Raw genomic sequence first — 22482 nt, forward strand, 5'->3', positions numbered from 1 at the left:
TAGGGAAAGACATGCTTTCTTCAGCTTCTCCAAAATGTAACTTCACATATACTCTATACTATAAGACAAATCATAGAAATAGAAATAAAGCCTATTCCTATTATACTTTTATGCTAGTCAGAGAGCAAAATAATTTTTAAATTAATTAATTGAGAGAAGGGCAGAGGAGAGGGAGAGAATCTTAAGTAGACTGCATGCCCAATGCAGAGCCCCATGCTGGGCTCAATCTCATGACCCTAAGATCATGACCTGAGCCGAAATCAGAAGTCAAATGTTTAACCAACCACCCAGCATTTGTTCGAAACGTGTTGGTACTTGCAGGAAGAGTTGCTATGATTCTCCTCTGGGTGGTTCATCAGGACCAACCGAATGCGGAGCTGTTGAAGCAACAGTAAGGTCCTAATGGATGCTTGTTGTTTGTTTCTGTAGCATGACTCCCGAACTGCTAAGAGTCACAATCATGTTTGTATTAAGCAGCCAGTGTTCATCCTTGGGCTCTGAATCGTTAGCAGGAATGAATAGTCATTCTTTTCCATAGTTTCAAAAGCAGTGCTAGGAGACAGCAGGGATCAGAGCCATCTTTTGCTGTGTGAAACTGCATAGAGCGTTAGCTAGAAATTCAATTCTCTGAACTAAAAATACAATGATCTTCTTGTCGCTCTGATGGGTCTTGGAGGTGTCGGGGGTTTGCCTCCACGCCCCTTTACATAAATCAGACTCTGTGCGCCGAAGCTTTGCGACGTCAGCAGGGGGTCCTAGCCTCCTATTCTCCCACTTTTGTACATTGTAGCAACTCCGTGGCATCTCCTTCTGTTTCAGGTACGGAGAGAGACGTCTTCCCTTCGGTGCTGTTGGGTTTGTTTTCCGATCCACACGTGCTGTTTATTCTCCATGTAGTTGTGGGTCTGGAGTCAGTGTGTGAGGCACTGGAAATTTTAATATTTTAGACATGATGATTCCTCTCATCTACAGAGTGTTACAACTATTCAGAGCTTTGGCTTTATTTGATTTAAACCTAATAACAACTGTACGCGGAAAAAGGGAAGTCGGCAGGGTGAACGGTAATGACCTCATTTTAGATATGAGGAAACAGAGTCTTGCAGATGGGCACACTGATCGAGGTATTAGGTGCGGTTCATGTTTGGTGTCAGTGGAAAGGCTGCTTTGCTGAGACGGGCATCTACGTCTTGCTATGCTGCGTTCTTTCCACTGCATTTAACTCGATCTATATCTTTTAATGTAACCATCGGAAGCCCTTTTATTCAGATGACAGGACTTGAAAGCAGAGTCTGCATCATAGCGTGAGCTTTGATCAAACGCACTTATAGATTCCTTTATTAGTCTGAGCAGATTGCGGCTTGCAGCTCGCGTCTTTTTATGTTGATAATTCACCTGGGAGCTGAAGGAGTCGCACTGACTACATCCCGTTGGGGGGCCGGTTCTTATCCCAGTCTTTCTTACCCAAACCGTCAGCCAGGGGCCCTTAAGCAGCACAGCACTTTTGGACTCCCCTTCCTCACTGCATCTTGGAAAGAAAAGGAGGAGAAGCAGAAAAGGGAGAGCAAGAAAAGAAAGAGAAATTGGAGAGGAAGATCTGGAATCAAGTGAGGATTCTCAGCAAGGCTTTGACGAATCAGTCGTAGACCGAGCCGCTGCTCCGGCCGTCCCCAGGCAGCCCCAGGGGACGAAGACAATTCTGGGTGATGCTCCTGGAGATGGAGTCAAGGTAACACTGGCTTCCAGCTCACGACTTGAGCGAAGGCGGTCTGAGAATAGCCCTCGTAAGCCGTTTTGGTAAACCCCAGTCTGCAGGATGCCAGGCTTCGCTCCCTGCCATAGTCTAACTTTCCGGCGTTCCCTGCCTCTCCAGAACATTTGCTCCCTCCTCTCTGCTTTAGTCTCGTCCCTCAGGTCGCACATCTTCTATAAGGTTGCTGAGGTCTCCCCATTCCTGGGGATTTTTGTGCGTCAAGTTTGCTCCCACGTCCCCAGCACAGGGGTTCAGAGGAGGAAGCGCGGTAGTTGGTAGCGGATAAGTCTTGACCCCTAAGAAGCTGCCAAACTATATATTTTATACAGATACACAGACATTTAAGAATGTTTATGATCTGGAATAATTCACGAAGAAAACCCAAGAGTGATAATATCTAGGGCATTTTTTTGAGATGATAGTCAGAAGTGTAGTCTGCCTCTGATTACAAGATAAATGTGTTCATAAATTACTTCTGTAATTGAGAATTATTTTTAAAATTTGATACCGCCCCATAAATACAATTTAAATGGAATATTCTATAGGGTCAAATTAATTACTCCAAGCATTTATGAAAAGATCTGTCAATTTCACTGACTCTAGAGCATTTTCACCTTCAAATAATAAGTAACCTGTTGTGTATTGTACACCACTAGCCCTCACTTCTCGAAGGAGCCTTCCACCTCCTGTCACATGATTCCAACTGGTCACCACGAGTTTTGGCAAACGCTTGTGATGCTGTTCTCTTAACATTCTCAACATCGTGGCCTTCACATCAGGTGCTTTTATTTTGAACATAAGTGAAAAATGATCAGTATGTGGTGGTGGCTGCCAAGGAGTCCTACTTGCTGGTGGTTTCTTGTTCATGTTGACAATTAAATGATATGTTTTAAAAAATATGGCAGCCTAGTCAGAGCCTCATCCTTATTCCCCAGAGGATTTACACCAGTTGTTCGAGGAGGAATGGAAAGTTCTGGAGGTACTCTGAGTAGACTTAGTATGACTGACTTCCGGTACTTTTGTGAGAGCCCCTTATTTCTTCCAGGATCTCAGTTTTCTGTGTCTCACCAGATATCATTTTCTTGATGGAATAGCATCTTCAGATTACTTCATTTGTGGAAAAAATACAAAGAATTTGAATTAAGTCACAGTTTGAAAACAAGTTGCATGGAGCCTCGAGTTACTAACCTTCCATTGTTTGTTTTTAACAATTATTCAGATATCTATCTGTTCTATCTAAATACGTACATTTTTCAGTTCAGTCCTACTTTCAGGCGCCTTTGAAAATAATCCCTTCAAAACTATGCACATTTAATCCACCACTTTTTGCCCTGATTTCCCCACACCACAGAAAAGTGACTGGCAGGCACTTAGGCCCATGTGGAACATGCTTGTTTTGCTATGTTATGTCATTTATGTAAAGTGAAAACTTTTGAAACTACTAATTCTAAGTGGAAAAATAAATGGTATAATATGATTTTCACACATTTTATATGAATCAACTGGTTATAGGATGATTTTTTCTGTGTAGTTATTTGAATGCTATATTCATTTTAAAGCCATCTGGTGGGATGACGAAGGGAGAAACAAATCTGTCAGAGTCAGTCCAAGCGCTGCCAGGGGCGCCGTTTCCGAACACAGACGCTCGGAGCACAGGCAAAGTCAGCGCTGGGGAATGGCTGGCCCCCGTTTGGGAAAGCTTTCGCGGTGAAGTTTCACTGTCCTTTCAGACAGATTCTGAGGGCTTTGGAAAGTTCTGTGGAAAGGCAGAGAAAGAGTCCTGTGAGGTGGGGCTCCCTTGAAGCAGGGCCTCACGATAACTGTTGCTGGGAACTATGGAAGAAGTTGAGAGAATTTGACATGGCGTCAGGATGAGAAGGCAGACCCTGGAAGACTTCTGGTGACTTACTCAAGATTAGACAGGCAGGAAGGGAGAAACAGAATGGGATCTTCAGCTTCCTCCCAACTACCCACACGATATGGTAGCTACTGTCTTGCGTGTGTGCGCGTGTATGCACATGAGAGCACACGTGTGCACGCGTGTGTGTGAGACACGGAGATCGGGACAGAGATCCTGAGAGAAATAACAAGGGGCTCTCACAAACGATAAACCCCAAATCCTAAGGAAATATACTTTTCCTACTTGTGTTGGTTCACTAACAAAAAAATTACAAGAATTATTTTCTTTACCATCATCACTAGTGTGTTTTTCACAGGATGGCCTAGATTTCATGGTGCGTCTTCGTAAAATATATGATCTTTGAAGGAGCCCCTCTTACAGTGCTGAGAATCGCAAGATTAACATTTTACCATAACATTAAATAAAATCAGTTGGAAGAAAGATTTATTATTTCATTAATCTAAAATAGTACAGTAGAGAAAAGATAATAAAAGTAAGAGCAAGAAACTGTTAAAGTTTTAAGCACCTTCCACTTTTTTTACATCTTCTAAGACAAGACAATGGTATTAAAGCCCTTGGCTCTTATTAGCACAATAAATTAATGGTTTATAACCTTTGTTTTATTACTCAAGGAGCACTTCATAAATCAGCTCTAAGTACAAGCTAGAAAATAGCCTATAAAATTATTCTTTCTCTCACATCCCTTCCCTTTCTCTAGAATTATTAATGTTGAAAATAATAAACGTTAGGGATCTTAGCGCATCTCTTGGTACTATGTGCATTATAAACTGGGAATTACTATATCCATGCACGTATATTGATTTTCTTTTTTCTCTTGTACTAGACACATACGCATACATATATATGAACACATTTTTGTTATGAAAGTAGTATTTATTCTTGATAAGAAATTTGAAAAATAGAGAAAATTAAAGAAGAAAATACAGATCACCCATCACTGAACTACCCAGAGATAAGTACTCCAAAGGTTGGGTGTGTATTCACTGACTCAGCTTTTAAAAATAACATTACAAAGTCTGATTCCTGGTCAACGTATCTCTCTCTTCTTTCACTCTGAACTTCGTTGAGGAAAAATATTATGTTTTCTTTTTTCATATATATGTTCTCATGTGTGTGTGTGTGTGTGTGTGTGTGTGTGTGTGACTATTACATTCCCTACAGGGTCTGGCACATAGTAGACACTGAACGTGTTTTTGTTGAATGAATGAATGAACCTACTTATTACTACGTTTTCTCTTTGGAAATGAAGGTGTCCACCACCAAGCCTTCCTGACACATATGATCGCTTCTTCATACCTTCCTCTCAGCTTCCTTGCACCAAGGCTCAGTATAATATCTGGCACTCAATAATTGCTAAGGGAAAAGCAGCTGTGCCTATTCCTAACCCATCTCTCATCTCTCAGAAGTCTACTTCATTTCCTCTAGCTCCAGACTTCCTGGTTGATTGAGCCAACAGGCATTTATTGAGCACCATCGGTGTCCCTGAAGTTATACGAGGCAATAGGGTGCAGTGCAAGGGCAGAATGCTGTGGCCCTCTTCCACAGGCTTGCAGGCTAGCGGGGTCAGGAGGGAGGGGAAACCACAGTAAACTAATAAGGAGGACAGGTTGGGATCCACACTGGGAAGGAACCCATAAGGACCCTGGTTTAGATAGGCGGGTGTCATGAAGAGCATCTTTACAATGAACACGTGGGAGCTGAGATGTGAAGACTGAGGAAAAGGAAGCAGGGTCTGGGGCAGGAGCCGAGTGTACCAACCCCGGAGATGAAGTTAGCTGAGGGCTGGTGGGCAGGGTGGCCGGAGCACCAGGAACCGGGAGACAGGGGAGAGAACAGTGCCATGGGGCAGTGTTTCTCAACCTTATGTTTTCATTATCATTGCACTAGGGAGGAAAAGTAATGAAAGAGTTACTGATGAATTGATTACTGGGAAGGGTAAAAAAGTCTTAGCTCTGACAGTGGCTTGTGGTCCTCAAAGCTCAGTCCTCCTGGACAGTAACCACCAACTGCTTGACAGCTACTAAAAAGTGGTGATTCTGTCCATGTCTCATCCAGTGTTCCATCTCGTGCATATCGATCCAGTCGTCCCCAGTTCCAGCGCTATTTAGTCCTGCAGCAAGCCTTTATTATGCACCTATTATATGCTACAAACCTTGTAATAGCAAAGGGTTTTTTTTTTGCTGATCAGGAACCGGTTTCACCCTTTGGGGACACCGAGTCACCACCTTGAAAACGGGGCTTAGCAGGAGCCAGGGGCCACGCCCTTGGGACCTTGGTTGCATCAAAACACGTTCTGTTTGAAGGTCACTGTGAAGCTATCAATAAGCTTCAAAGAGGTTGATGACGTGACCTCACATTTGATGCTTTAAATGTGAACAGATGTATAGCTGGACATTAAGAACAGAGCCGGGAAGCCAGTGAACAGGTGGGGGCAGCAGCAGTGGTAGGCGGGACAAGGGCAGCCGGGACAGGGAAGCGACAGGAGACGACTCACAGTGGCCTTCAATAGATGGGCCTATTAAATCACTTGAAGAGTGAAACCTCTTTTAAAACCGACATTATTAATAAGTGCGAATTTGCCGCGCATAATACGGGCAGATCTCGAGACGATGCAAACACCTGACCCTCTAGGAGTTGGAAGCAGAAGACGGTTCACAAAAATAAATGTAGACGAATCTCAGAGAAAATGTGAACACACCACACAACGGAGAGTTGGGAAATTAGGAAAGCGATGTACGTATCTTTTTTTAATATCTAAACATGCTCTTCAGGACGAACGGTATAAGAGCAAGTGCCCAGGGTGAAGCGCCATGCGTAGTCCTAGCTTGAGAAGTAAAGCAAACCTCGGAAGACACACACGGCAGTGACTTGGCGGACACTGTTGGGGGAGGCCCCCCGCGTGTGTGTGTGTGCGCGCACACACACGAGCAGGCCTTGGACAGGACAATGGGCTGTGATCGCGTGTTCGCTGCCGTTAATCATTTATAGCGTACACATTCCATGAGGCAGGTCATTCTGATTCGTATTATAAAGGTCATTTTGCTGAAAACAAAGCCCGACGGTGGGTGCTCCTTCGATGAATGCAGCATCTTCTCCGCTGCACTCTCCTCTCTGATTCTGAAGCCGATAAGCTTTGTGTGGGTTTCACTTGGGTTTGTTTTTCCCGATGTGCGGCTTTGAGCTGAAGAGGTTTGCTTTCGTCAGTGCTCTTGACCACATCGATGTGATTTCTGTAATGAAGTAATGTGTAGGATCACGCAGTGAGTTATTCACCAGTTAGCTCAGAATAGGAGTTTTTGTTCATCTCTGCTTGCTGTACAGGTCATACTGTTCTAGGTGAGAGTAACTAATTTTCTTAACCTGTAATTATATGTAATTCGAGCCGAACCACCTTCCTCAAATACCGGAAGCTGTGGTACTCTGTTCGATGTGTGTGGCTGTAATTATCTTCTCCGTGTTGAAGTTAAACTTCGAGAATAGTCTATTTATAACAAAGAGAACTTGTATTTTAGTATAAATGTACCCTCAGAGGATGTTTAAAAATACATTTAGAGCCAGGCTGAACATTAGAATATTTCTATTTGGTAGTTTTTCAAAGCTACCATGAAAATGTAAAGTATTGAAGTATTAATAATAAAATATGCACGCATATAGTAATGCCCATCCTTAGAAATTGAATGACTCAAAGAAGCAAATAAGGGAAATATGTTAATTCAGCCTGGAGAAGGTGAATTTTAGTTAAAGGCTTGTTTTACTGAGCTGCTTGAAAGGATAGACCATATTCTATTCTTCCTTGTGGTCCTAGAGCCTGGCAACATGCCTGGTATCAGGAAAGCCCCTGGCAAATGTTGGGATGGATGGATGGTTGGATGGTGCGTTGGATAAATGAATGGATGGGTGGATGAATAGAGGGATGAATGGGTGGGTGGGTAGGAATAGAGGGAGGGATGGATGTGTACATGGAAGGATAGAGGGATGATGAAGGAGTGGATGGGTGGGTGGATGGACGGATGAATGATTAAATAGATGGAGAGGACAGAAAATTGGTAGGATAGATGGATGAATAAATATAAGAGAGGAAAACTATAAGGTACAGTATGCCTGAGAGTATGTGAAAATGACACAGAACCAGGAATAAGTGCAGGACTGTTCATGGTGGGCATATGGAAGTGTTGGGGTTTGGAGCTGTTTCTGTTTGGAAGAGATTACCTGGTAAGCACAGTAAGAGCTTTGCATGGTAAAAGTAGAAAGAACAGTGCTTTAAAGGAACACAATGACATTCTCAGCTCTGCAGGAAGGAAAATGAGGCTTATGGGAGAGTGATGCAGACATCAAAACACATAAAAGAAAAGTGTGTTGTTCAGAATCTTGTCAAGAAAGCTGTTTTAAAACTGGGAACAGACCTACTTTGGTAGGGCACTTTAAGAGATACTGGGCATATTTTTGGAGTGCTAATAGTACAGTGAATGATGGCCAGTTTGATGCAACTATAACATATCTTGTCTTTAAATGAGAAGTATTTATTAGAATAATGCTAATGTTTTTAAAGTAAGGGATATTAACATTTTCTAGGATTCTTTATCAGTAATAATGACAATAAACCATTTTTGCAGCCAAAAAAAGCATTCACCATAAAGTATTAGTAAATGTATGGTAATTATTAATAAAGATATTTCAATAATTATAGACACAGATAGAGAGGGAGAATATCCGACATAACACTGACAGCAGCAGTTACGTTATTCAATACGAATTCCATACATAAGAATGCCATAGGCCCTTCATAGTGTCTACAGGAGTCTTGCATCGGTTTTCTGTTCTCACAGAGTGTGTGGGAAGTTGAAGTAACAGTAAATAACACCTATTTTAGAAGAGTAGAATGTGTGAGCTCTTCAGAGATTAACAAAAATCATACTGTGGAGGGCTTTGAATGCTAAACCCAAAGGTATACATTTAAGCTTCTAGGCAATGTGGAATCCCTGAAGGTTTCTGGGAGTTTAATAAATTGGAGGCAATGTGCAAGGTAAGTCAAAAGCAGGTAAAGAATTTGAGGGCGAGATAAATTCTAGATTTTGGTGTGCAATAATCTTATGTGGGAAATGTGGTGGCACCAGAAATATGCAAAGTTAACATGTTTGTTTCTTGCTCTTTTCATTAGATACATTTTTACAAAATGAATGAGTTCAAATAGTTTAAACAGATTTAATTTTTTAAATGTATTTATTTATACAATATTTTTATTTAAATTCAATTAGCCAAGGTATAGTACATCATTAATTTTTGATATAATATTCAGTGATTCATTAGTTGAATATAACACCCAGTGCTCATCAGATCACATGCCCTCTTTAATTCCCATCACCCAGCTACCCCATTCCCCACCCACCTCCCTTTCTGCAACCCTCAGTTTGTTTCCCAGAGTCCAGAGTCTCGTATGCTCTGTCTTCCTCAATGATTTCTTCCCATTCAGTCTTCCCTCCCTTCCTCTATTGTCCTCTGCACTGTTCCTTATGTTCTGCATATGAGTGACACCGTATGATAATTGTGTTTCTCTGATTAACTCATTTCACTTAGCATAATACCCTCCAGTTCCATCCATGTCGATGTAAATGTATTTGAAGTGAACTGTTTTTTAATATCTGAGTTCATGTTATAATTCATGTCCGGTAAAATCTCTCCTGAAATTCTGCTTTCTTCATTTTAGTGTTCCATTTGCTTTTTTCTCCTTCACCTTAATAGATGTAACTTAAGATCTTTCTATTTGTCCAGTATCGTCCTAGCCCACACGTATCTCACAGTCAAGTTGAATATTCAGACAGGTGTACAAATAATGACAAAAACAGGAACTCAGTGATATTATAGAGGCATATACGAGGTGCATTAGTGACACGGGTATACTATGAGAATGAATTCATTATTTTAAGGTACACACTAGACTCAGAGTTCACCAAGCCATCTGTGTTTTAAAGGGTGGATAGGAACTTACCCAGTAGATGATTTAGAGAAAGGTATATGGAATACGTTCAGCCAGAGGAGAAAAGCAAGCTCCCACTCCGGAACAGCAAGCAATACGATATAGTTCGAGAATAGATACATCTGAATGCATTGAATAAAGCCATACTATAAAAAGTCTAATAAACATTTCAAAAGAGTTTGAACATTATCCTGAAAATCGCGACCCGCTATTAAATGACATTAGGCAGGAAAGGAACATGAGCTTGATGTTTAGAAAGATCACTCTGAAGGTAGTTTTGCCCATGGCTTCCCAGCCAGTGAATGGGGGACATTCCTACAAGGGCGAGGCCAGTAATAGCTTCCTCCTGCGGGAATCCCCTGGTTGCCATGGAAACCGGGAGTGTCTGTCCCTCTATCCCTCCGCAGGAGGGCCACCTCTGCCGGCAGGCTTGCCCCCACCTCCTCTTTGTCTGCCCCTCCGTGACTGGAGGCAGCCTTCAGTGACGATGAGGAGGAAAGGGAGAAAAGGGAGAAGAGCATCTTCACAGGTCCCTTTGATCTCTGTCTAGTGCAGCCTCCAGGCCACCTACACGCCATGGAAGGGCCGTCCAGCAGCTGTCTGGGCTCCCCCAGCCCCCACCTCTAAAAAATCCCTGAGAACTGTAGCAGGAATTGAAGCTTCCGAAGTCATCAATGACAATTTTGTTTAATCTTTTAAAATCTGTCACTTCAAAAAAAAAAAAACCTAATGGTTTTCTAATAAAAATAGCGATGACTATAATTCACAGATGGTTTACTTTTACAGAGTCAGAATGACATTAACATTTTAATCTCAGATCAGAACACTCTGCATCTAGGGAGAGCACAGGGAGAGGGCTCAGTAGGAGAATGTTTTAACCTCTCCTTCTCTGTGGTTGTGAGAAACATCGTTTGATAAGAGAATGCAACCAAAACAAAAAATGTAGGTGATTGGAACATTTGGTTGCATTCAAATGAATCCAGATTTATTGGGTTTGGTACAGCACAGTAAGGCACGGACGATGGAGTAACTTGACATGAATTTATTCCATAGAAAAAAATTAAGATGGCCAACACTTTTCTCCTGGTCAACATCATTAAGAGACAATAAAAATATAGAATCCTTGTGATCTTGTCTGGATTTTGCTGGTTAAAAAATATTCCTAGATTTACGTCCCAGTAATCCTTAGCCTGAGTGATAGCAGAGGATTTAAGACTACGATGTGTTATTTAAAATAGTTTCTGACAAAGAAATCCAAAATACTACTAAATGATGGATCTCATTCTTTATGGAAAGAAGGAGCATTTGCTATAAACATGATGTCTCTAAAAGACCAGCAAAATCAAACAAATGTTAACATTTCCAATGAGTATCTCCAAATATTGCCAATCCACAAATAAATTACACGGTAAAATATATGTATATATAAAGAGCGAATGAATGAATGAATGAGTCGGCCCATTGGATAAGTGTAAAGTATACCCAAGTAGCTGAATGAAGAATTTTTTACCCCATCTGAATGTTATGGCAGCACAATACCCAAGCCAAGCCCACAGAGTCTTTAGCTGTGCCTTAGTGGGACACTTGTCATGGAGATCCAGGCTTCTGTCCCCTCCTCCTCCCACTGAACCAAAAGCCCAGAAGCCTCCCTCATTTACAAAGCCTTTGGTGTTACCTCCGGAGAATTGCCACGGGCACAACTATACCAGAGCCTCGCCAGGAGCTTGGGGAGCCGGTCTGTCGCTCGGGCTCCCAGAGGGGCGTCTGCCTGTCTAACGCTGCACCTTCTCCTCACATGCCCTGTGCCTCTCGTTCCCGCCCAGCTCCTCCCTTGCCACTCCACGGATCTCAGGATCCTGCCTGCAAGACATGCCGATCTGTCATGTGAAGCACTCAGACCACTCCTTAATGACCCACCTTCGGGTCCTGTGAAATCTCTAATACATTGTGAGGAAACCTACCGCATCCGTATTTACGCCCCTTCTAATTTAGCCTCCACATGTGAACTGAAAACTGGACGCTCCTGAAAATACTCTGTTAGGAGGTTTCACTTTTTCTCACTTCCTTTGTCTCAGTGGGGGAGCAGGGCTAGCTGACTCATTGCTCCCCAGGCTTCTGTCTTACGTCTATACCATTTGTAGACCATTTTCACCCCACTTTTCTTTTGTCGCCCCCATCATTTGTTCTATCACCCACTGGCTGCCATGACTTATCTCCAGTTTGCTGAATGACTTAGGGTCTGGCTTCTGTTTTCATTGACCATCATAACTTATTTTCATCCTTGAAGACATTATCATCCATTGCAATGACTCATCTTATACCAGGACTTCACAATTCCTTATGTTCTGTTTCTAATCTGAATCCACCCTCCCCACATCCCTACCACTTGTGAAGTTCAAGAATATATCTTCATATCCTTCAGGAGATGTAAATATATGTGCATAATGGCAAATATGCAATGCAATATAATAAGAGAAATAAGGAATCATTCATAGGGTGTTCTGGGAACACAAGCGAAAGTCATCCAAGGCCTACTAGAGGTGGATAAATGGGTCTCAAAGATCTAATAATGAAAGTGGAGCTTGATTTCAGTCATGAAGGATAAACAAGAGTTGGCCAACAGACAAGCAACAGTGGTTGAATATTCCAAACCCAAATTGTGATGACATTATATTGTCCCACCTCACCGGGTACCTCCCAGAGCCAAGCCCAACAACCCATTCTTCAGACGGTTTTAAGAAGGAACTTTGTAAATTTCAAATACAATTTCAAAAGTTATTTTTATGAAATTCAGGGGATCCTCTTTAGTCTTCAGTGGATCCACATCGTTCATAGAAGAATGTCCAGGTTTTCCTGGAATACTCTTCACGATGTGGCCGCCAGTTACATGTGTGGCCTCTTCCCTCATCACTGCTCACGCAGCTGCACCCCAACACAGTTTTCTGCCCCTTGCTGTTCCCAGGCTGCTTTTTCTATTCCACACTCATCTTCTCCCTATATCCCTTGACACCCTGGAGAATTCGTGCCCATCCTTCAAAACTACATGGCTGAGATAACTTGCTTTTCAGCGAATCCTACCTAACTTCATCTCGATCACCTCTTCCTCTTTGGTGTCCCTTAGACATAAATGTCATTTTTTGCTCACTGCTGATCTTCCCCAGGAAGCTTCTCTTTAAGGACAGTATCCTCCTTTGTATCCCCAGCATCTAGCACAATTCTCAAGATAAACCTACTTCAGTGTTTTGAATGGCTGTTAGAAACATCACTCTAGGGGATCTTTGTTGTCCTGTCCAACTCCCTTTTTGTCCAGCCAGGGTCCCCATTTAATTAAGAGAGTGGAACTAGAATCCAGTTGTCTTAATTCCATTCCATAGGTCTTTTCCCCATGTCTAGCACCCCCCATAGATAAGTTCCCCTAGCAATCATCACTGACTCTACCCATTGGGTCGTATTGCTGGTTATCACTTTTCGGGACTTGCATTTTGGGACCCAGGTTTTCATGCATTTTGCCTTTGGGATTCAGTTTCCCACAATGATTTGCAGACCACAGTCAGTGATGAACAGAAAGATGCCATGCTCCCTCCTTCCCAGTGCCTGTCTCACAGATTTGTTCCGCGGCGCTCACAGACAGTACCAACTGTTCTTCCTGTTGGCTGCCAAAATAAGTCAGCAGTTGGGAAGGGGGGAAGACTATGAATTATGGAAAATAACTAGGGAGAGAGAATGGCAAAAACAATGGGAAAAAAGTAACAAGTCTGTAGTCCCCCCACCCAGGTGACTGTCTCAAATTTCAGCAAACTACAAGGAAACTAAACGAAGAACCACATCCGGTCAACCAGAAGCCTCTGAAACAGGACAGTCGTTGAGAACTTTCCCCATTGATCTGACTCACCAGCCTGCCCGGCATCCTGCAAGACTCAGGCCCCAATCTCTAGCACAACCGTGTGTTTCATTAAGACGGCAGATCACGGCGGAGGGGGCACCTAGATGGAAGGATGGGGAGTGACAACATATGTTTGGAATAGACTCAGTTTCCATATGAAAAGGTTCCTAAACCACCTCTGGCCGTTCTGGAGACAAGTCTGACCTATAAACCCTTCCAGTACCTAATGGCGTGTGCATATGTGCAAGCTTCGGGTGTCATGGTGATGTATGCTGGAGCAGTGGGGTGTTAGCATTTTAACGTCCCCATCTCACGCTTGGGAGCACACGCGTTAGTCGTCTCATCTTGGTGGCGTTTGTCTCAAGTGCTAAGAATATGATTATGAACATATCACGAGGTGTGCCTTAGCAGTAGTTTTTCTTAATCTAGCAGCATATCACCTCGGAGCTCCGGCGGCACCTCATGTTGGTATTTACCAGGCTCCCCTGCAATTATTTCTGCCGCTTCCCCTCCGAGCCTGCGAGCATTTACATTGCGAAGGGCATTCCTCACACCTACCACAGTTCTGTGAATTCTTAGAAAATACACACAACGCACAAGAAAATTATTTTAAAAATGCATGGATGTGGCTTATTGTTTCGTGGCTTGAAGACTTCCCTTTGGCAGCTGTCCTCCTCAGTAGCACTAGCTCCCATTCCACTGTAGCTTTTGTAGAAGCTGTTTGGAACACGCTTTTTAAAAATGCTGGAGAGAAATGCTCATTGTATTGCTGTTTACAGAATCACCCGGAAGATTATTGCTCGTAGATGACTTTGTTAAGACTTTTTACTTTTGTGCCGCGGCTCTGTAATTGTGGCTGTATAAACATTCAATTTATAATAACATACAGCGTCGTGGGAAAAAATAATGGAAATGAAACAATTTTGCGTGTCAGCTTTATGGGGTTTGTTGGTCTTTTTGTTTTATTGTTTTCCTTTTCATAGACTCAACCTCCCTGCTTTGAGTCGAGGAAAGAAAAGAATCACAAAGGGAGGAGAAGGGTCTAGCTCTGCAACGGGAGCGTTCGTTGGCAGGGTTGGTCTTCCTTCCAGTGGAGTCGAGGCCTGTGTTTCTCCTTGGTCCCGCACGGTGCAGCCACCACAACCCTCATTGTGGGCATTTGCAAACATTCATGACAATGTGTGCACACAGCAAGCACACGTATTAGAATAAAACCTTTGGGATTGCGAGTCAATGTAATAGCATTTAAAAAAAATTCAGGAAAATATACTGGAATTAATTTTGTTAGCTTTGTTTCTTCTAACCCTCTTCTGGAAAAATCTCTCGCCCGCCTATTTTCCCATCATCATTTTTGGCACCTTCATGCTATTTAATGTCTCCCTGCTGTTTGTGTTTCAGATGGGAGTCCGAAAAGTGTTTCTAAAATACTGGCACGCCGACCAGCTCAACGATCTGTGCCTACAGCTGCAGAGAAAAATCATAACCTGCCAAAGAGGTAAGAGTGCACACGCACCTTTCCGAACCTCTTTGAGTTGTGAGATACGGAATCATTCAGTGCGCCCCTGAGTCGGAATGTCAGTGGGATCTGTGCTCCAGTGGGCCCCTCCGTCCTTGCGATGACACGACATGTGGGCAGCGTCCGGGAGCTGAGCCAGCACCGTGGCTCCCTTTGCTCCTTCCCGGACTCAAAATCAGCATATGCATGCACTGCTCCTACTGCATCCGGTAGTCACTCCCTCTGAAATTTTATGTCAAATGTTCACCTCGCTCACAGTTGGGAATCTTAGAATTTACAGAGCCACCACCTCGCAAACTTTCGTGCTTGTCGATCTGTTGAGAGAGCACAGAACAGGAAGCTGTACCTTGAATCCTCAGTGGGAACCCCCCACCCCACGTGGCCCTGGGGTGCAGCTAGGAGCCAGATGTAGACCGTTTCCGTCAGCGTCACCGGAGTGCTGGGATTTTATGTAATCCTACCTGTGCCTTGGGAAGATCCTTGACTTTTATCTTTCCTTTATGAAGTGACAATAATATTGGAGTATTATCTTTCATAGCAGACAGCAGCAGCATTTTATCATTGGGAGAGATACCGTGTAGAATTTTTTCCCTATAAAAACCCAAGTGACCATTGAAAATGGGTACATTTAAAAAAATCTTAAGTAGGCCTCACATAAAATATATATACCCTTAATAACATTAATTTTTAATTTGCTTGGTGATTTGATTATATTATGTATCATAAATATGATATTTAAAGAAAGGTCAAAGAAGAAGATGTTATAGGCTATTTGGGGGGAACCTGTTGTAATGTTGTAATGCAATTTCCTGGTATGTCCGGAAATGTTAAATACAAGCACAGCTCGTAGGATGCAGAAATCGGTTTTATTCTGTTCAAGCCACTGTCCATTGAGCCCCTGCATGAACCCTCCAAGGGGGTCCCGTCATTTTCTGGTGATAAAAAGCCCTGCTATGCTCCGGTGCCCCAGACTGTCTCCATCAGAATTTTACAGGTCCAGTCCAAAAAATGCTCAAAATTCAGAATTACCTTCCAAGGTAAACCATCCCTCTTGGCCACCTCAGGCCCTGCGGGTGGGGCCTGGGCGCGGCTCTCACCCTGTCTCCTCGGTGTGTGCAGCCCCCTGGGGCTGGCGACAGAGAGGGAAGAGGAGGGGACAGGGCAGCTCTTCCGTCTGACCGGCACCTATGTAGTCTGGCATTGGGCTTCTCTGACGGGGCTGCAGGTGTTCAAAGGCCCTTGGCCTACGCGGGAGTGCATCGGCGGGCTCTTCGGCACGGCGCACCTGCGAAATGGCCCGACCTCTCCTCAGGACTTGTCATTCCCCCCCAGCCTCTGGACCCCCACGAGCACTCTGGCCTCAGTGCTCTGGAATAAGCCCCTCGAAATGACTCCAAGCAGACGTCTCTTTCTTGACAAGTACATCTAGTGCCTGAGAAACACGGTATGGGACCCCGGCACGGTCCACCGTGTCCTCCAGACCCCACGGTCACATGGCTGGTTCTCCGTGTGGGCTCCTGAAGCCACTGTCACCAGCTGGGAGGTCAGCAGTGGTGTGGGAAGCCTCAGGTGATGGAGGGAGTTCACGCCAACTCTAGGCCACTCTTGCTCCTCTCTGGGTTATGTCGGTCTGGTCTTAACTTCATTCTTCATGAGCGTAGGGAGAGGCTGGGGTCCCAGGTCGGTTTGCAATTCTGTGTTAGGGCTCAGCCCCACCAACCGCTGTGCCCTGGGAGCCCCTGCAGGGTCAGCATCACCTGGGAGCCAGTTAGAAATGCAGAGTCTCAGGCCCCCACCATCTCCAGAATCAGCATCTGCACTTGTGGCCTCAGCTAGACCTGGGATAGGGGACCCCATCACCAATACCAGTGCCCTCACCCCTGAGCTATGGAGCCAACGGAGAATCCCATTTACTATCATGTTATCTATACATACGACGGGATCTCAGATTCTCCTGGAAATTTTCCTTCAGTACAATGAGAAGAACGTGTACCCCTTTTTCCCTCAGGGATGCCCACTAGAAACATCTCCCCTATTTAATGGCAGAGATTAATCTGACCTGTTGACCTGAAATGGAAGAAACAAGCAGAAGTCTAGGTATTCCTTCACATTTAAAGAGAAAAATTGAGACAGGTCTTAAAAAATGGCATCACAATAAAAACCATAATTTCAGATTGCATAAATGGAATAATGGATATAAAATATCTTTAAAATTACAGGCTCTTAAATGCAAAGCATTAATTATTGATTTTTATTTTTACATCTCTTGGAACAGTCTCTTCAGTACTTTATGCTGGTGTGAAATTTACTAAACATTTATACAATCTGGAGTTATTTACTGTTTTTCAAGCGTTCTCATTTTTCCTTTGTACATGTTGGGGGCAAGAAAGCTGTAACTTTAAGCATTTTAATATTCAGTGACTCCTAATGGAAGTTGCTTCCTGACCCTACACGCTCATTTTGTCCTGGATGAAGACTGTCTTTAAAATCTCAAGGCCGTAAGTGTCAGGAAAGCCAACTTTTAACTTGTTGAGAACAAGTATCCGTTATCGATTGTGGCAAATTTATTTTTACGAGTCGCCTCTTCTTCAAGAAAGCAATTTTTAGCAGCTGGTATATCATTTTTACAGAATGTTTAAAGGCTGCCAGTGTGAAGTGTGGGAAGACGGAGTCCCCGGATGGGCCCCCGGTGGATGGACATGCGGTGAATAGCTCTGCTCTGACAGGGTCAAAGAAGTCTGTCATAGCCACATTAATCTTCCCTTTATTCCAAAAGATTAAACATCTTGAATACACCCTCACCTTCACCCTTCCAAAAGTCAATGTCTCAATTTTTTTTAATGTAATAGGAATGAGCGAGCAAACCGACCAATTTGAGCTCCTCTGTCTCTCTCAGTTGCCCAAGGCACGGTTAACCCTTCTGCCTTTTATATTCCTGGAAGTCTGATCGTACTTTCACTGTTTAATCTTTTTTCCCGTTAGTTAGTTCAGCATGACTGTTTTACAGTGCACTTAATACAACTGCATTCCAAAGCAACTAAACATTTAGTATTGCCATTTGGGGGGAAAAAAGAAAAAAACAAAAAAGCCTTAAGCATTTTAGATGTCTGCCTGCTATTTGCCTCTGGAGCCATAATAGTGGAAAGTTGTGTTCAGCTTTCCGCCTTCTAATCAAGTAAAGGCATCGAAATGAGTATCCTAGATAAGCCGCACGTTTATTCTTCTATAACCAGGGAACATTTTAAAGCGCTTAATGCTTTACAGGCCTTCCCCCTCCCACTATAAACAAAAACAAAATGTTTGTTACACACATTGGTTTTTCCCTGAAATTATAGATCTTGGAATTCAGCAGCTCCTGCTAACCTTAGAAACTCAGAACTGGAAGGGGCACCGTGCTAAGGTCAAAAGGCCCACCTGGGAATTTGCCCCTCTTCACAGCCCCCGGGAGAAGGGGCCATTTACCCTCTCGGACGCGCTGACTCCCTCTCTCAGGAGACGGCCCGATCCATTTACACCCTGTCTCGTCGTTGGAAAGTTCTTCCTCACGTTGATCACTAATACGCTTCCCTGTGACTTCTCCGTTGCTGACCTGCTCTCTGGGCAGCGTCTGGGTGGTCCAAGGCAAGGGAATGAGTTTGGCTGCCTAAGCACGGAGATTTGAAACCTGGCTCTATCGTTCATTGGTCGTGTTTACCTGGAGGAATTTTCTTAGCTTCACTAAGCTTCTCTTTCTCTGGGTACAAAATGGAGATAATGGTTTATGAATTATCGCTGAGTTTTGATATGAAATGGTAGAGTGTCTGACATATGGAAGTGCCTTTAAATGGTGGGCATTATTATTTCTGTTTTCAGGTCTTACCATTTGTTACAGACATAGTCATGATTTCAAAGTCTGTTCACTCACTCACTTCTCCCGATTTTTACACATTTTTCTAGCTAGTGCCACTGCCCTGGAGAGCAGGAAGGATGTCCTAAATTCACAGTCTCTTTCCAGAGTCCTAAATGCGTTGTTCGTTTTTCTAGGAGTTAAGTCATAGTCTTTTTTTTTTTTTAAAGATTTTATTTATTTATTTGACAGAGATAGAGACAGCCAGCGAGAGAGGGAACACAAGCAGGGGGAGTGGGAGAGGAAGAAGCAGGCTCATAGCAGAGGAGCCTGATGTGGGGCTCGATCCCATAATGCTGGGATGACTCCCTGAGCCGAAGGCAGACGCTTAACCGCTGTGCCACCCAGGCACCCCAAGTCATAGTCTTATTAGCAATACATGTTTTGAAGAGGACTTTGACAAGCCTCAGACATTTCTGTTCTACTCGGTTATAATGAGAGATGAGCCCTAAAATGGTCCGGTTGGAGCCACGCTGCAGAATTCTCTGGGGTTTGGACCTGGTTCCTCCCCACTGATTTTCGTCCAGTCCAGCTCATCCAGCAGGTGTTACGAAAAGAAGCGTGGATGTCTCATTCCTAAGCTTATGGATTTTGCCTCTTCGTGTTACCGTTGCTGAATTTAGATACCTTTTCAGATATGGGATTAGAAGATTTTGTAAATTCTTGTTCTGGTTAAATGCATCTTATGTTATAGCTGCTGAGACATCGATGTGTTGTGAGCTGTTTGTGTGTGTCTGGGTTTCGCCTCTCCTCTCACTGACCCATGATTGTGTTCTTTTATGGAAGTTGTAAGAGGATTTCTAGCACGCCAGCACTTGCTTCAGAAAAGGAGCATCAGACAGCAAGAGGTCACGTCCATCAACAGCTTCCTGCAGATTACAGAGGACATGGGGTTGAAGACCTACGATGCCCTGGTCATCCAGAATGCTTCCGACATCGCACGTGAAAATGACCGGCTGCGGAACGAAATGAATGCTACTTACCATAAAGAGAAGGTGGAGACCAGACGCAAGCCGGAGGAAGGAACCAAAAGGTAAAAGCAGAGAGTATGCAACTTTAATCCCCTTTGCCATTGATCCAGTGGAGTCAAGAAATCCCGATGAGCCTTAATGCAGGGTTCAGTCAAATACGACAGCGGTTACGAGAACAGGCATGGGTGTGCGCATGGCTTGCTATTTGAAACCTCCGAGCAATCTAAAAGGGTCCCTTCCCGTGCTTTCTTTTCACGCCATAGATGCTCTGTATTAGTTTCACCGTATGAAATGGCTACCGCTTCCCCTGCAATGGCGCATCGCTTACCGTCTCAAGGCCACAGTTTTAAGGCAGCTCACATTTCTGTCTTAGCAAAAATATACAGCTGGGTTCTTGACATCGTTATACAAGTATTATGTATATAAGGGTGACTCATAGAAACTTCTGGCAATCTGACCCAAACAATGGAGAGGGCACTCCAAAAACAGAGAAGTGGTGAAATCAATGCTCTGTACATATTATATTTCCCTTAGTCATTTGTCACGGTTTCCTCACCAATAGGGAAAGTTTTGGGAAAACGCTTTTTATTTTAAAGGCACTTTGGATGCTGAGCTTGGGATAGAAATGTGGGGGCGACCTGGTGCTTCTCCATCTTATCAGTCTTGCCTCTCTGCTAAGGATGGGGACACCCCTGACCCTCATTACCTGTCCCCGGAGGTCAGGGACCTGGGTCCTCGCTCGCCATCAGGCAGGTGTTTGTTTTTCCATAGGAACTTGGCATTAGCTGGTCGTTTCTCACTGAAAATGACTCCCCTTCGCCTCGACTGCCTGTGTCAAATGATTTTTTATTAAAGATGAAATGGTGATGTGTCTCTCGCTAATTAGCTTCAAATATCTCCGTGATTAAATACTGAAAAAATTCCCTTTGTACGGAAAACTGTAATTAAACATTACAGGGAAAACAAATTATTCACTGACTGCCCTGCTTTCATCTCCGGCTAGTTCATTTTCTACATGGTTGTCTGGCTCTGCCTCGTGGTAGATCCCAGCCCGGCTGCTGTTCTGCCACACAAAGATATAATTACAAAAACAAATGCTTGGAGACTCCTTGTAAAATGAACGCATTGGCATCTCACTAGGACATGATTACATTGACATGTGAAGCCAGAAGGGATTTTTTTTTAAACCAGATAACTATTAATTTTATCTGACTTCCAGAATAATATTTATTATTTTCCCTGCTGGAACTAAACAGCCACCCCAATTTCCCAATTTGATTATGTATTCATTTGCCTGTATAAAATTAAGTGAAGAAGTATTTTTCTACTTATTTATTGACTACCAGCGGTTCGCTTGGCATTGCACAACCAGATGGAGGAATGGAACAAAAGTAATAATTCTGCACATCATTAAATAATTGCTCGTGGAGTTTAAATGGCAAGGAGAAAAAGAGCGAGCGAGAGGTGTAAATCTTTGATAGTTTTAAGTCAAGTACATACTCTTTGGCAATGGGAGATGGTGATGAACTCCCAGCATTTGATGCATCGGTAACTCTCTATTAAGATGGATTTCCCAGAAATTATCATTCAGATTGAAATTCTGGTTTTTTGATTTGCTTAATAATCAGAGTGTGAAAAATTCATTCAGTGAATGCCTGATAGAAAACGTGGCGCTCCTTGACAGGTGCTGCGTTTGGGTGAGATTCTTAGAAAGTCCCCGGTGAGTCTCTGCTGTGCTCCTTTATCAGAAAGCAGGCGCCCTACGGATGGGTTGCGCTCTCTGGACGCGCCCCTTCCCAGAGCGCGGCCCAGGCATCCTCCAGCCGGCGGGGAGGGCTGTTCACCAGAAAGCCGGAATTATGTCTGCTTGAGCGGGTTCACTGTTACCACCTGCATAATGCCTCTGGGCCCCTCTGCTGGGGTGCCGTTTGTGTTTCGTTTCCCCAAGGGCCGAAGACAAGGCTGGACCCAGGCATTTCCACTACAGCTCCGGCCCGGTCCCCGTGGCGGTGGACAGCCTGATCCAGTCTCTGGCGGGCCCGTCCACTCGGTCTCCTTCTCTGCACTCGGTGTCCAGCCTGGAGGACAGCAGTGGCCTCCCCTCGCCACGGAAACAGCCTCCACCCAAGCCAAAGAGGGACCCTACCACGCGGCTGAGCGCCTCCTATGAGGCCGTGAGTGCCTGCCTGTGGGCTGCGGCCAGGGAGTCCGCCAGTGAAGGTCAGCAAGGGAAGGAGGGGGGCGCTGGTTGGGGCCCCGATGCTCTGCCTTCCAGTGTCTGAATGCCCCCAGCAGTATCATTGCCCTGATCTATTTTTAATAGAAATAGGTCCAGCTGTTGGCTTGCCAGAAGCTCTTTAATCATTAAATATAAATCATACGTATTCAGTTCTCTAAGGGAGTCAGGGAAAAGCTACTGTGTATCACGTCCTTACTGCCCCTGCCCCCCGGCAGCGTGGGACCAGAGCACGTCAGAGTGTCTGTCCTTGTCCCGGTAAATGTGCACTGATTAAAAGCCTAAAAAATTCATCGGGCTTCCCTGTTGTCACTGTCTAATTAAAAACCAAGCCTGCTTTATCAT

General features: G+C 44.0%; 1 protein-coding gene across 1 annotated transcript in view; it reads left to right on the forward strand.

Moving 5' to 3' along the window:
• MYO16 (myosin XVI) overlaps positions 1 to 22482 on the forward strand; it is a 434741-nt gene that overhangs the window by 341291 nt on the left and 70968 nt on the right. Inside the window, exons 28-30 of the mRNA XM_040624514.1 lie at positions 14927 to 15023; positions 19717 to 19963; positions 21850 to 22121. Of these exons, the coding sequence (XP_040480448.1) occupies positions 14927 to 15023; positions 19717 to 19963; positions 21850 to 22121 (616 nt within the window). The remainder of the gene's footprint in view (positions 1 to 14926; positions 15024 to 19716; positions 19964 to 21849; positions 22122 to 22482) is intronic.

The sequence above is a fragment of the Ursus maritimus genome, unplaced genomic scaffold (genome assembly GCF_017311325.1).
Source record: "Ursus maritimus isolate PB19 unplaced genomic scaffold, ASM1731132v1 scaffold_10, whole genome shotgun sequence".
Taxonomy (NCBI): Eukaryota; Metazoa; Chordata; class Mammalia; order Carnivora; family Ursidae; genus Ursus; species Ursus maritimus.